This window comes from Enoplosus armatus, chromosome 23 (genome assembly GCF_043641665.1).
Source record: "Enoplosus armatus isolate fEnoArm2 chromosome 23, fEnoArm2.hap1, whole genome shotgun sequence".
NCBI classification, from domain to species: Eukaryota; Metazoa; Chordata; class Actinopteri; order Centrarchiformes; family Enoplosidae; genus Enoplosus; species Enoplosus armatus.
Genome location: NC_092202.1, coordinates 2,657,262 through 2,670,866, shown reverse-complemented (window position 1 = coordinate 2,670,866; position 13,605 = coordinate 2,657,262). Strand labels below are relative to the sequence as shown.

Sequence of the window (13,605 nt, the reverse complement as noted above, 5' to 3'; positions counted from 1 at the left end):
GATGTTTTACTTGAGTAAAAAGCAGAAAATGCCAGAATGTAGAAATATTTTGTTACAAGTAAAAGTCCTGCATTCACAATCTTATTTAAGTAAAAGTACAAAAGTATTAGCATCAACATTTACTTAAAGTACCAAAAGTAAAAGTACTCATTATGCAGAATGGCCCATTTCAGATCCCTGGATCGGGTAGCTTAATCTATAATTATTTTTATCATTATTTTATTAGTTGATGTATATTTTGTATCAATAATCTGAATCTGTAAAGTAACTAATGTTGTCAAATAAATGAAGTACAAAGTACAATGTTCGCCTCTGAATTGTACTGAGGTAGAAGTAGCATAACATGGAAATATGCCGTACAGTATAAGTACCTCAAAATTGTACTTAGTTACATTCCACCACAGCAAGAGTGACTTGGAGTGAGTTCAGTGGACATTAAAGACCACAATGTAAATAAGTCATAATGTCAAATAAACTAAAACTTAAACTATAGTGCTCAGTTTTTGTTTTGAAACTGTGTTCAGAGGTGAACACTTTGGAGGCTGCAGTTTGCTGCGCTGTTGAATTTTATTGTATTATACTGACAGGTGTTTCTATTATTTTGTCCACCCCATCTCAATATGTCATTTCAAGAGCTGGCAACTCTTTGGGAATTTTTTTTTTATACCTCATAGAATCAAAAATAGTTTCTTTCTTCTACTTCCAGGCAGTTTTGGGTTTGAGCTTCTTAGGTTTGAACTATTTTCTGCACAGCAGTGGGTTTAGGGTTGGGGTCAGGTTATGAGAGGGTTGGACAGGCACAAGTAAAATTCAATATAAAACTCCTCTAATGATAAAATATCTTAATAAAAATGCTGGCTTGGGGTTGGCTTAAAGGAGAGAGGGGGTGTAACTCACGGTGCATTTGCACAGGTCAAACAATATAAAACCCCTCTAAATATTAAATAGGGTTAGGGTCAGGGTTGGGGATATAGTCAGGTTAAGTAATATCCTGATTCATGTGGCAATGACAATATATGGCATCAAATTCTTACATCAAAGTGCAAAACTAAAAGGGTCCCAGGAAGGATCCCTGCGGTACACCACCGTTTAAAACAAGCTCCAGAGGAGAGCAAAGATGTTTTCATCTAAGAGACAATTCATAATTTAAACAGCAACACGAGTGCACTTTCAATAAAATCTCTCAGAAGATAAATTAACATGTTGTGATAAACAGAGCTGAGGGCTCCCTCAGGTCGGGTTGAACTAAAATAGAACATTGAAGAGCTAAAAGGGGACTGTTTGCAACTTGAGTAACTCAGTGTCTGCACCACGTTTAGAGCAGAGATCAGGACAAGGTTTATTTAATATGGTCTCATACTTAAGATAGATACGACACTCACAACACAGAGACAATCCTGTAATATACTTGTAGGGTCCTTATTTTTAAGTTGAAAGAAAAACTGTTGTATGATACCCAACAGAAATGTCCTGCAACCACAGGATTCAATCAAGGTTACTGATCAGTAACAGACTTCAGAATCAGGATCAGAAATATTTTATTGATCCCCGGGGTGGGGGAAATTATACATAATGAGGACTTAATGTCCTCATAGAGATTGGCAGGACTACTATATGGATTATATGTGTGTCAAAGTATCATAAGGCCACTTTAAACTACAGTAATTATTAAGAAACTAACCATTTAGAGATATTATGTTGACATCACCAGAGATTCAGTAAAGAAAATGATATAAAAATGTTCATAATGGTTTCTATCAACTGATAATTCAGCATCACAGACATAAAGATCTTTAATAGTGAAATATTTTCTTTATTTTTCGCCTTTTCTTTTCACGGATTAACCCTAAACAGAGACTCCTCTGCTGCTCCGAGCAGTGAGGTTATGGTCTGTGTGCGTGGGTAAAGTCTCCTGTTGTAGCCAAAGGTATGGAGGCATGAATGACATGTGTTGGCCCCTCCTCCCCTGCTGCTGGGGTGCGCTGCTGAGTTGAAGCGCAACAACCCGGAGAGCGCAGCAGCGACTTCACCGCTGCAACTTTGGTGAGTTGGATAAGCTCTCATTTTATGAAAGAAATCACCCACAAAGAGGGTTTCCGTGCTGGTTGTGTTTTAACGCTTGAAGCTGCGCGTGTGAGTGTGTGTGTGTGTAAAGGCGGCTTGTGTTTGGCGGTGGGACTACTTTATCTCTCTCTTTTCCCTCTGTCTGTCTCCGGGTAGATGACAGGGGTTTTTGGAGCAGTCGATGAGCGCGTTTGAAGTGCCTTGCTGGTGAAGACAAGGGAATCGAGTCTCGGCCTGCGGTCCCCCTTCCGCCAGTCGGATCAAAATGAAATTCCTGTAAGCTCTTTTTTCCTCCTCAGATTAATTCCGTCAAAGTGAAGTTTTTCCGGCTCTGCCTGCAGCGCTGGCCGCGGCTGTGGGCTACATTATTAGCCGAGCTGCGGCGCAGTCTACCTGCCAGATAATCACTGGGAAAAGGACAAACACACTAACGGTAATGTTTGTTTCTCTGGCAGGATCTGTGTGATAGCAGTCGCCTTGGCGGTGAGATCTACGCACGGAGTAAGTGCCATTTGTTTACTATTAGTCTCCTCCAGTTGAAGTGGACCTCCACTCGGTTTATTTAGAGCGCCGATACAGCGTATAAAACATGGAGCTGAGCATGTTCTGCATTGTGACTGCGTAATTGCTGGAGATGATGCTTTTCATGAAACGCATTAGGCTCAGCTGATCTAATGAGACCAAACCAGAGTCCAGTCTGCCCACAGCCACTTTTAAATGTGTAATTTAGCGCTACAGCTGCCGCTTGTTGTATTAATTGCACGCTTCTGTGTTTATAAAGTGACTTTGTCCTGAGCAGAGACCTGGTCCCTGCACAGGTCTCTGAAGTTGCGTGTGGGTGTCTTCAGCCTGCCGCATGAGGAGACACATTTCTGAATATATTTCAGTCACCCTACAAAACTTTAAGCTCACTTCAGTCTGTGGTTTTCTGGTACTTTTTTTTTTTTAAGTGTCATTTTCCAGAAATATTTAACTTCCAGGTGCGTTCAATGTTGCAGCATTTGTGCCAAACACGCTCTAAACTGTGTGGGTGAGTTTTTAAAAGCTCTGGTCTGCATTTTATAAGTAGCCCGAGGGACCGAAATAAAGCAGCTCATGTTTGAGTGGGCCCGCTCAGAGTCATTTGCAAATTCAAACCCCGCCTCGCTGATGAATATTTAGGATAAGGAGATTATTGGGGCAACGTGCCCTTTTTCTAAGCCACACCTATACAAGACCTCCTACTGCTGAGGGGCACATCTGCTGCAGCAAGACAGTGCAAGCAAACAGGGGTCAAATCTTTCTTTTCACCACCAAATAGTCGCAAAATTCACGTTTATTTTGTTTTATCCATCAGTATATTAGGCATAGAGCATGTTTAAAGTGCTGTGAATCTGTTTTTCTTAGTTTCTCACCAAATGTTCTCATTTCGGCTCAACTCTGAACTGCCGCATGATAGATAGAAATAATGATTTGTTCAGGATTTATACGATATGTCATATCTTGATGAAAAATGAAAGTTTATGCTGAACCACTATATTTAGCATTTATATGCACTATATAAACATTTAATAAATGGTTTATAACGTACTATAATGCAGTTGTAAGCAGATAAAAGGACATTTTTTTAATGAACAGTATTCATCAACAACAAACAAACATTATTATTATTATAACTGTATTTTACTATATGATCATCCATTATCTGTTTATACACTAGACTCCACCAGGTTTATAACTGCTTATTAGTGCTTCAGTATATAGAAGGGATTAAAGTAAAGTGTTCCTTACTTCATAAACTAAATAAACCATTAAAAAACCCATTCGATTATCTAAAAAACACATTGTCACATAGCTGAAATAGCTGGTTTCCACAGGACACTGGCGACTATCTGTATATGTGCAGCTGTGGAGAACATCAGCTAAACATAGAGAAGAAGAAGAAGAAGAAGAAGAAGAAGAAGAGAGGTTAAAATACAACTTTATTGAGACACAAACGGCCCATCTGTGGTGACAGGGGTCAGGTTAAGTTGTGAAGATAAGGGTCAATGCAGCACTACGCCCAGTACCTCCCATATTAGAATAAGAAAGAGCAGTGGTGCCGTTTGATGGTGTCATTCAGGCTGGGGGGGGGGGGGGGGCATGGCTTCTGTCTTGTTTATTTGGCAGAACTTGTGTGAGCTATATCTCCATATTATCTGCACAAAACCTCAATTTCACTCTTAAAGTACTCGTTAGAATAACAGTGAGTTATTCTAACGAGTGTCAAGTTATTGTATATTTAATTATTGGATCATTATTACAGATGCATTAATATATAAGTAGTATTCATTGTTGTGGTTGGTTGAGTTGGTCGATTAGTTGGTAGTTAAATCGATAAAAATGCATCATATTTTTATGTTTAAGTTGATCTTTATATATGAAATCTTCGTACACAAAGTAACTCAAGTTAGTGGAGAAATGTACTGGAGAAGAAGTATAAAGCGGTATATAATGATGATACTCAGGTAAAGAAGAAGTACCTAAAAATTTCACTTAAGTACAGTACTTGCAATGTACTTAGTTACATCTCACAACTGCTTATAATATCATAACTGTGGTCCAAAATCAACCTTAATCCTGTGGTGTTAGTGCCAAACTTTATCATTGAACTGTAGAGGGAATCAAACCTTCAACCTTGGCAGTGTTAGTGCCTTGCTCTCCCATCTGAGTGACAGGAAATGCTGGGATAGGTTGTCGTCGGCTGTGACAGAGACGCTGACTTGGGAAACATTAAAGCAGCAAAAAGCTTCCTGTGTCTCAATAGCTGATGGAGCTGCTTTGACTTTGAATTGACTCCTCCACCCACTCCCCACCTCCCTGTTGTTTTGTGTTGTATGCGTGTGGGTGACCGGGTGGCTGAGTGGATGGATACGTGCGTGTGTGTGTGTGGGGTTGAGTGACTGACAGATGAGTTCATTGGGTGGTCTGGGTTGTCGTAACCTTGGTAACCGTGTCTTTGGGTGGGTTTCGTTGTGGTCCAGCCCTGGTCCAGTGGAAATACTGTAGCTTCCTAGGTGACACAGCGAGAATAAGATAAAGTCTGGTTATGGTACATAAAAATATTCTCTCTCTGCAACACCAGGATTTATAGAAATTGTTATACAGAAGTGTCATATATCTTGATATGAGCTTATAAATGTCCTCATGAATAATAAGGACATCCAAATTCAAGACTAAACTGGGATTATTTTGTATTTGAGTTACTGTTCTAGATATTTTACAGAAGAAATTTCGTCCAGAAACTTGCCAAAAAAACCAGCATTAGCATTTAGCAGCAAATTATATGGTAATATATATATATATATATATATATATATATATATATACTGTAATATACCATAAAAAACATGCTTTAGTTGCCACAGAGGGAAAAAAAAAAGAAAAATGTTGTCACTAAATGTGCTGTTCAACAAAAACGTCCAAAAAAAGAAGAAAATTATTTCAAACCATATACTGTTAGAAATTAGTAGTATATAAACATCATTTTTACTTTACTTAAGTGTACTTGTTAAGTATGTTCAACCTCTATTTGTTAAATTAATACCACTGTTAAATTAATACCACTGTTTTTTTAAAATGGGATTTCAGCCTGGCAGCCATTTTGTTGAACGTTAGCTAACATGGCTGTTGCAAAAGAAATAGAAGCCGGCGGTTTATTTCTTTGTTGTTTTGGACAAAGACAGTTGATTTTAGTTTTTAGCTTGGTAGCTAGCTTACCGTAGTATCTGTTTGCTATTGTTTACCGTCTAGTTAGCGTGTCTAGAAGAAGCTAGCTCTGGTTGCGGCAAGGAGTTGAACTGTTAGCATTGCTAGCTTTCGAGTTTGCTAGCTAGTTATGCTAAAATCAACAGTTTGTTCAGGCTAATTAAACGGACTCCTCTCAAGCTACAAGCTGCAATGCTACCAGAAGGTAAGAGCTACATTATCCTACAGTAAATCTGGAAATATGTGCATATTTTGGACTACTTTGCTTTATTTTTATCGTTAGTAATCAAACCAAGACAGCCTGGTTGTTGTATTTAACGTTAACTGACTCCTCACTCAACCTCCGTGATTGAAAATGATGTTTCAGTGAACATACAAAGAGAGAGAGATCATCTTTAGGAGCTCCTCCAAACTGTCTGTAAGGGCTGACACAGATGTTGGCACAGGGAAAACATCGCACACGGGTGAGGAGGAGTGGTGAGGAGAGGGGAGGAGGCATGATGGGAAGGAGAGGAGGGAGTGAAAGGTTGGAGCGAGCTGTTTTGACCCAGTTGGCATGTGAGATGGATGGGTTGCACACATTTATACATACATACATGCACTAAGTTTGACACTTAAAATTGAGATTTTTGTAAATGAAGGCTTGACTGATGCTTTTGTTGTCCTCTGTGAGATCTCTGATGGCAGGTAGACATCACCATTTTTAGCTTTAAAGGATTGTACCAATGCTTTTGCAAATTTTATCTCCTTTAAGTACAAATGATTTACATATGTTATATTTTTGCTGTCAGTTCTTCCTACTGTTCCGCACACCCATTGGTTTCCATTTATTTTTGTGTGATATGATAATCAATTAGACTCTTGAAACTTCTTTGAGACGTCTAATACATCACCCTGATCATCAAGTTTACGTTTTTGTCATTAATACATTAAATGAATAAAAATGAGAATTAATAGAAACCAATGGGCGCCAGGAAAAAAGGATAGTCAAATAATATGGTTAACAAACTGGCTGGCTATTTATCAGTTAATCATTTTTGCCTTTAAATGTGAGAAAATAGTGAAAAGTGGCCGTTACAATTTCCCAGAGCCCAACGTGAAGTATTTGAATTGCGTATTTCATCCAACCAACAGTCCAAAAAAACAAAGATAATCAGTTTACTATCATATATAACAAAAAAAGCATCAAATCCCCACATTTGGAAAGCTGTAAATGCATGATATTTTGTATTGAAAAATGAGTGAAATCTGCAGTTTATGGGCTAAAACGTGCAAAAACACAACATAGTACATACAAAGCAACTTCAGTGCATTCTGAGCATTAGCAAGATACTTTTCTTGTAGTTTAATATTTGGTTTCCTAATGTGGTCTGTAATTCTTGGCGATAAATTGATAGAAGTTAAGCATTTAACATGAGGTTGTTGCAGAAAAGTAAACTGATCTGTGATTCTGTGTTTCAATGTTACTGATATTTTGCTGCAAAAATGATGCTGAAAACTTGCAGACTTTCATGGTACAATGATGCAGGGACAACCGTTTACTCCCCCCTCCTCTCGTCTCCCTCCCTCCCTGCCCCCCCCCTCCTCTGTTGAATTCCTCCAGAGCTTGGCAGGACTTGTCAGGCTGTCTCCCACTCCCTGCAGGTGCTATAGGCTGGAACATTCCAGAAACGCTAAGTGAGGCGACTGATCACTGCTTGATTTGTGGTTGCTAGACCCTCCCCAACTCAACTGAGTCCCCCACCTCCTCCTTCCTTTCCCTCCTGCCCTCCTCCTCCCTCCCTCACCCGATCATAACCCCCTCACAACCCCCCTTTCCTATCACTTTTTTGCCCTCACTGCTTCCACAAGTCAGGCAATCCATTACCAGTCGATTTTGCGAGCGGTGGTCCCCCACAGCCTCGTCACCCTTCCTGTGGTATCACAGCCCAAATCTGTCTTTCTTTCTTTCACTCATGTTTCACTCTGGAAGAAATAAGCTTCCACTCTTTGTCTTATTTGTTTCATTTCAGTAAATCCCTTTTCTCAGAGTTTTGTTGAGTCAAACCTCATTGTATAGACCTTTTGTAGAGCACCAATTAGCTAACTTGTGCTAACATGATTGTGAAGCCCAGAGTCAAAGGCAAAAAAAGTAACGTGAGGACAAAGCGAAGACTTTTAGTCCACTTGAAAAAGGAATCTACACGTACTAAGGAATCTAAAAATCTAGTAAATGTAAATTTTGTTCCGAAATGTTACGTTGCAATAATGCAAACAGGAGTTAATGAGACAGACCTTACATTTCCATTTCCAATTGAATATATCATTCAGCTTTATAAAAATCAATTATACAAATAAGAATTATAGGTTATAAATAAAAATGTTTGCTGCCAGAGAGAAAAAGAAGGTGACAAGCGCCAAACCCACATAATTGTAGTGCAGAGAGACCTAATTAACCAAATAACCTAAACTAATTAAACATGATTTATGACTTAACCCAATATCAGTGTGTTCCTGGATGTTTAGAGGTGGCAGGAGGAATAAATGCGACTGTGCTGTAGTGTACATTCCCTGAAGGCTTTTGCCTGAAAACAAGAACGCACGCCGATGATTTGGGTCAGGATGAGATTAGTCGTGCTTGTGAAAAAGTTCTGGCGTTGTTTTGAAATGTGATAGGCGAAGAGTCCACTGGTAAATCCGGAGAGAGAGAGAGTGTGTGTTTGATGTGACTGGGTCATGCTGCTCTGTCTCAGTTTGTGGTCCATGTCGTGGGTCTGGAGGATGCAGATGGCTCTTTTCTTCTGGATTCTTCTGCCTCTCTCTTTTTTTTTGTCACTTTGTGCAGCCTCTCTTTCCTGTTGGCTCTTTTGCCACAAACCTAATTTCTTTGCATGTTTTCAAAGCTGGAATAAGGCTCTTTCCCTTTTTTCCCCCTCCAGTTTCCCCCTCCTTTTCTCTCTCTGTAGTTTCCTCAGTACTATGGTTAACGTACTTTGTCAGTAAGTGCATTAGGAAACCTATAAACCACATATAGTAGGTTTAACATACCGTTGAAAAGCCCCTGCTGTTCCTCTCCCACGCCCACAGTTAAGACTCTGCTACCTGTGTGGTGCTTACATGCATACGTGCATGTTTCCCCATCCCCATAAAATCGTATGTCTCAGTGTTTGTGTATTTTGCAAGTGCAGGTGGGATGAAGGCTTTTTTTTTTCCCATTGGGAAATACCCAAAACTATTTAAGAGAACATGCTGGCTTTTCAGCTGTTTAATGCCACAGCAGTGTACACAAATAAAGTTATTATCACATATGCAGAAAGATGTTCAGGCTAAAACAAAACCGCTTTTTTTGCGTATTGGCTAACATTGCTATTTCTTTTTCTCTTAATTGAGAAAAATGCCTGCAAAAGTGACGTCTTCAGATGTCTTGTTTTGTCCCACCAACACTCCAAAAGTAAAATATATTACTTTACAATGATATAAAACAGAGAAAAGGAGCACATCCTCACATTTGAGAAGCTGGAACCAATGTTTGTGTGACATGTTTCGCTTTATGAGTGACCTAAACGATTAATCGCTGATCCGCTTGCTGCCTAATTATTTCGGCAACATATCATTTTTTGTAATTCATATCCAAACACCTGGTGTGTAGCTCCACACAAGAAACTATTGTAGTGACATACAACAGTTTATTATCATCCCTCCATCATATGCCATCCTGTCTTTCTCCTTACTTTGTCAGGGGAAGAAATCTGTTTTTTGTACTTAAGTTTTGGAGGTATCACTGGATGTTTGGATGACATTATTAGCTTTCCACCCTACAAATTAAAACCGTGAATGACAATGACCTATGTGATGTTTATTTAGGGATGTACTGAACCTTGCATGGGCCAGGTTGATAACTCTGAGGAATGTTATGCAATTGCCGCAATGCTCAAGTCACAATAAGATTTTGTTAAAACATCCAAAAACAACAGAGTGGGAGAGGTGCCTTGATGTAACTGTTGACAGACGCTGCCTTCTGCCTTCCCTTCTGTGTGTTCGTCTGTGACTTGGTAACACTGTTTGCGTTGAGCAATCCTCCTTCCATGTTATGCTTTTGCCTCCATCCATCTTTCCATGCATGCCTTTTCATTAAAAGGCATGAAAAGTCTGTTATCTTTGGTGCAGATGTGCAGCATCTTGTTTAGAAGGATCGAAAAGGACGACTGAAATCCATCTGATAAATATGATCAATATGTCTAGATTTTCTTCTCTATTTGTTTTGCATTCCGACTTTATTTGTGTGTTTTAGCAGCTGACATTGAAGGTCTTTATCGGGCCTGTCTTTGAGTCTTGGCGCTGGTGCGAACTGGGAAATTTATCAGTTTGTGTTGTGATTGAAGAGCCAGTTTAAAGGTTGTGGCAACAAATGGCAGGACTGGACAAGGAAACAGTTACATGTCACCACATCATCCCCCTCCATCTGCCGAGCCTTGGCACAGTCACTTTCACATATCACACCCCCCCTTTCTCTTTTGACGAAGCACACGCTGTCAGTTTGTCCCCCGATTGGTCGCGGTGAACTCCAGAGGTCGGAGGTCGTCCGAGCACAAAGGCAGCAGGGGCTCTCGGCCGCGGCGTCGGCTTAACATTCCATCGCCCGCTCTCCAGATTTGTTTATCGCACTTTGTCTTTCGCTTTTTCTGCCTCTCATGAAAGGAAGACGAGCAAAAACACCACAGTTAGAGAGGGAAAGGGAGGGAAGATGGGGGGAGTTATTCTATCTATTTGCAGGCCCCAGGGGTGTGTTTGTGAAGGTCTTTAGTCTTGTCAGAGAGGAGCTGAGGTGGGGCAGTGTTTGGCTGCCTGGATGCTCGGTGGGAGTGCTGTCTTAGCTTGTTCGACGTGCCCGGTCCCTTCTCCTTAATGCCATCGCTCCCCTCGGGGCTGTTTGCACTTCAGAAGGATTACACCTCCAATCTACTTCTCCCCATTTGTTGGGTTTTGTCTGTCTGTCTTTCATTCTTCCTTTTCTTGCTTCATTTTGTTGATCTTGTCCCTTTCAAACACGCTGCTCCTTTCTTTACTTTTCACGTAACACCCCAATGTTGACACTTTTACTCCCAAAAGTCCCCCGTGTGCAATATGGGAGGGGTCCCATAGAGAATTATCACCTGGTTCTGCACTTCCCCTCAGCTCTACAAAGCATTTTACCGTCTTTCAGCTCATTTTTGTCCATTCCACACATTTCCAGCAGCAGCAGAGAGCTGTTTTCAGTGAAAAAGGTCTAAAACCCCACTGTCTGCTACCCGCAGTTAGCAACTAGCCGGTGAACAACCCCATGATTTTAAAACAAAAACCATGGAAACTTAACCCCCCTCGAGGACTTTCAGCTTGTTTTGAAGTCAGGAAGCCTGACAGGTTCAATTCCCGCTTTGCTTTGATGCTCCACTTTTTCCTCTGCAACATCATTACTTTGGCATTAGACTCCAACATCAGCCCTTTAAGTCAAACATTTTTCCTCCTCACTGCAATTATCATAAGCATGCCTGTGCAGAGGGAACACATCACCTTTTGTTTGTCAGTTTAGTGTGGTGGTGGTGGTGGTGGTGGTGGTCTGAGCAACCGCCCCTGTAGGGACAAGGTGTGTGTGTGACTGTGTGTTTGAGTGGCTTTCTAATTACTATTAATGCTCTTTAATCAAGACGTTAATTACATACTTGAGTCCACATTAATGCCATTGTTGTGGGTAATAAAGGTGCAGGTGCACATTTTGGCCCATTTTGTAGCAGCCTGACATGTGTGGCCGGCAGCTAATGTAAACCAAACCAAAACAAATGTGTGCACAGCCCTAATATCCTGTTTAACTTTAGCATGGCAGCGTTAGCTTTAACTCTTTAACGCAATGTGACGGGGAAAAGCTTGGCTGAAGCTCTCTTCCTCTGATCCTGCAGAGACACTGAAATCTTCTTTTGTCCTCCTTTACTTACAGTTAAATTGTTGAATCTTCATCAGCTGTGCAAAATGCTAACAGACCAGGAATTACTGTTGTCGTTGGTTAGCATTTTGAGACATACAATTCACGTATTCGTAGTTTTGCTGTTGAGACATCAGTACCACAGTCAAGGTCACAAAATAATCGAGTTTGAAGCAAGAACAAGACTTTGAACCCTAGGAAGACAAACTATGGCGGCCATGTTTGTGGAAAAAATGATATCAACCAGTGTTTCATGTCCACTGTTGTTATGAAGCTGAATATACTATAGCGTTGCTGTCCTGTGAAAACCATGTATCTCCAAAATGTTGTTTTCAGCTGTTTTTAAGCTTTTTAATTGGTTTATTTAGCTTTAAAAGTAGGAGATTCTTCTCTGCTCATAAAGGAACAATTAATCTTATGGTTTATGCAAAAAAATCAAAATCATCAAAGTGTACTGTGCTGATTTAGTGTTGCACTCCTATAGCATTGTCAGACTCATAAAAAAACCTTGTCCAAACCTGGCGCCTACATTACCCACAATGCAACTCAACCGCTGACAGTTCGGTCGGTTGTGTTATGCTAGTAGAGGCTAATGTAGTCTCAGCAAAGATGAGGAATGAGCTACAGAGGTTTTCTTCAAAATGTTCCTCTCTTTTTCAATTGAGAGATTACATTTCCCATAATGGTTCGTGGTTGATATCAGGGCGAGTCTGTGTATCCATGGTTACCGTATCTGTGGTGAGGCAAACCCCGGCCGCAGCCCACCGATGTCCCGCTGTGATAGGAACACTATCATTGGCACATCAGATGTGTCAGTTATTGTGTGCTATTACCGCCTCACTGTGTCTCTGCCTGTCCCTGTAATTACGGATACCTCCGCTCTGTTTTTCCACCTCTTTGTCTCACACTCATCCTTCGCTCCCTCCTCTGTGCCAGCCAGGTAATCCAGGCAGCCAGGTAACTACCTCATCCATACGTCCTTCAACCCCCCCCCCCTTTTACTCCACATGACTTTGGTACATTGGGTACCTTCTGTATTGGATGTTTGGCCCATGATGCCAACTTGTCTGTGTTTGTCTCGCTTCCCTTTTGTCATAACTTCACTGAAGCGGCTGCCAAACTTAGTGATGCTACTGCTTTGAAGAAAACACAGCCTCTGGCTATGGAAGTGCCACAGCTTATTGCTGTATGAGCACACACATCTATGAAGGCAATAACTTGTAGATTTATTGCCTTAAATCAACATTTTTTATAGAGCTGACTTGGCTGATGGCTGACCATCAGATATGCTGTGAAATACTGCTCTGTCATGTTACCACCTGACATTTGAGGTTATTTTTAAATCTGCTGGTTTTGTATGATCATTTGACTATTCACCTCTTTTTTAGAGATCTCTAATCAATTGTCCTTTCTTTGTGTGTGAATTACTGTTGTTTTCTTTACTCATTTTTACGCCTATATCCTGTTTTACCCTTCCACTGGAAAGCAACTTGTGCTGCTCGCTTGAAATATGCGTTTTAAGTAAGATTATTATCATCAAGGTAATAGAGTAGGAGGGATATGTATAGAAGTCAACAGTACTGTAAAACTTGTTTCCATCACTTAAGCCAACATGTACAACAAATATCAAAAGAATTGTCCACACAAACTATCTGTTTGTCTGTGGAAACTTTATAACTTCAGTTTCATGTCTAATGTTGGGTAAATGATGGTTCCCTGTGGGTTTAAGAGCATCGCTGGGTGGTCAAGCTGAAGACAGCTATTTTTCTTCGCTCGTACCACCGAGTAACCTTTGTCAATCAGCGCTGTCTCACAAACAATCATAAATCAGAGAGACTTCCCAATTTGTCTTCCAGGCCTATCCAGAGGGGAAAATACCA

General features: G+C 40.5%; 1 protein-coding gene across 1 annotated transcript in view; it reads left to right on the top strand.

The window, feature by feature from the left end:
• Positions 1-2,266: 2,266 nt before the first annotated feature.
• The window catches only part of col4a6 (collagen, type IV, alpha 6), a 104,189-nt gene continuing 92,850 nt past the window's right edge, over positions 2,267-13,605 (top strand). The window contains exons 1-2 of the mRNA XM_070929538.1: positions 2,267-2,340; positions 2,520-2,565. Coding sequence (XP_070785639.1) covers positions 2,330-2,340; positions 2,520-2,565 — 57 coding nt within the window. The 5' untranslated portion in view covers positions 2,267-2,329. The remainder of the gene's footprint in view (positions 2,341-2,519; positions 2,566-13,605) is intronic.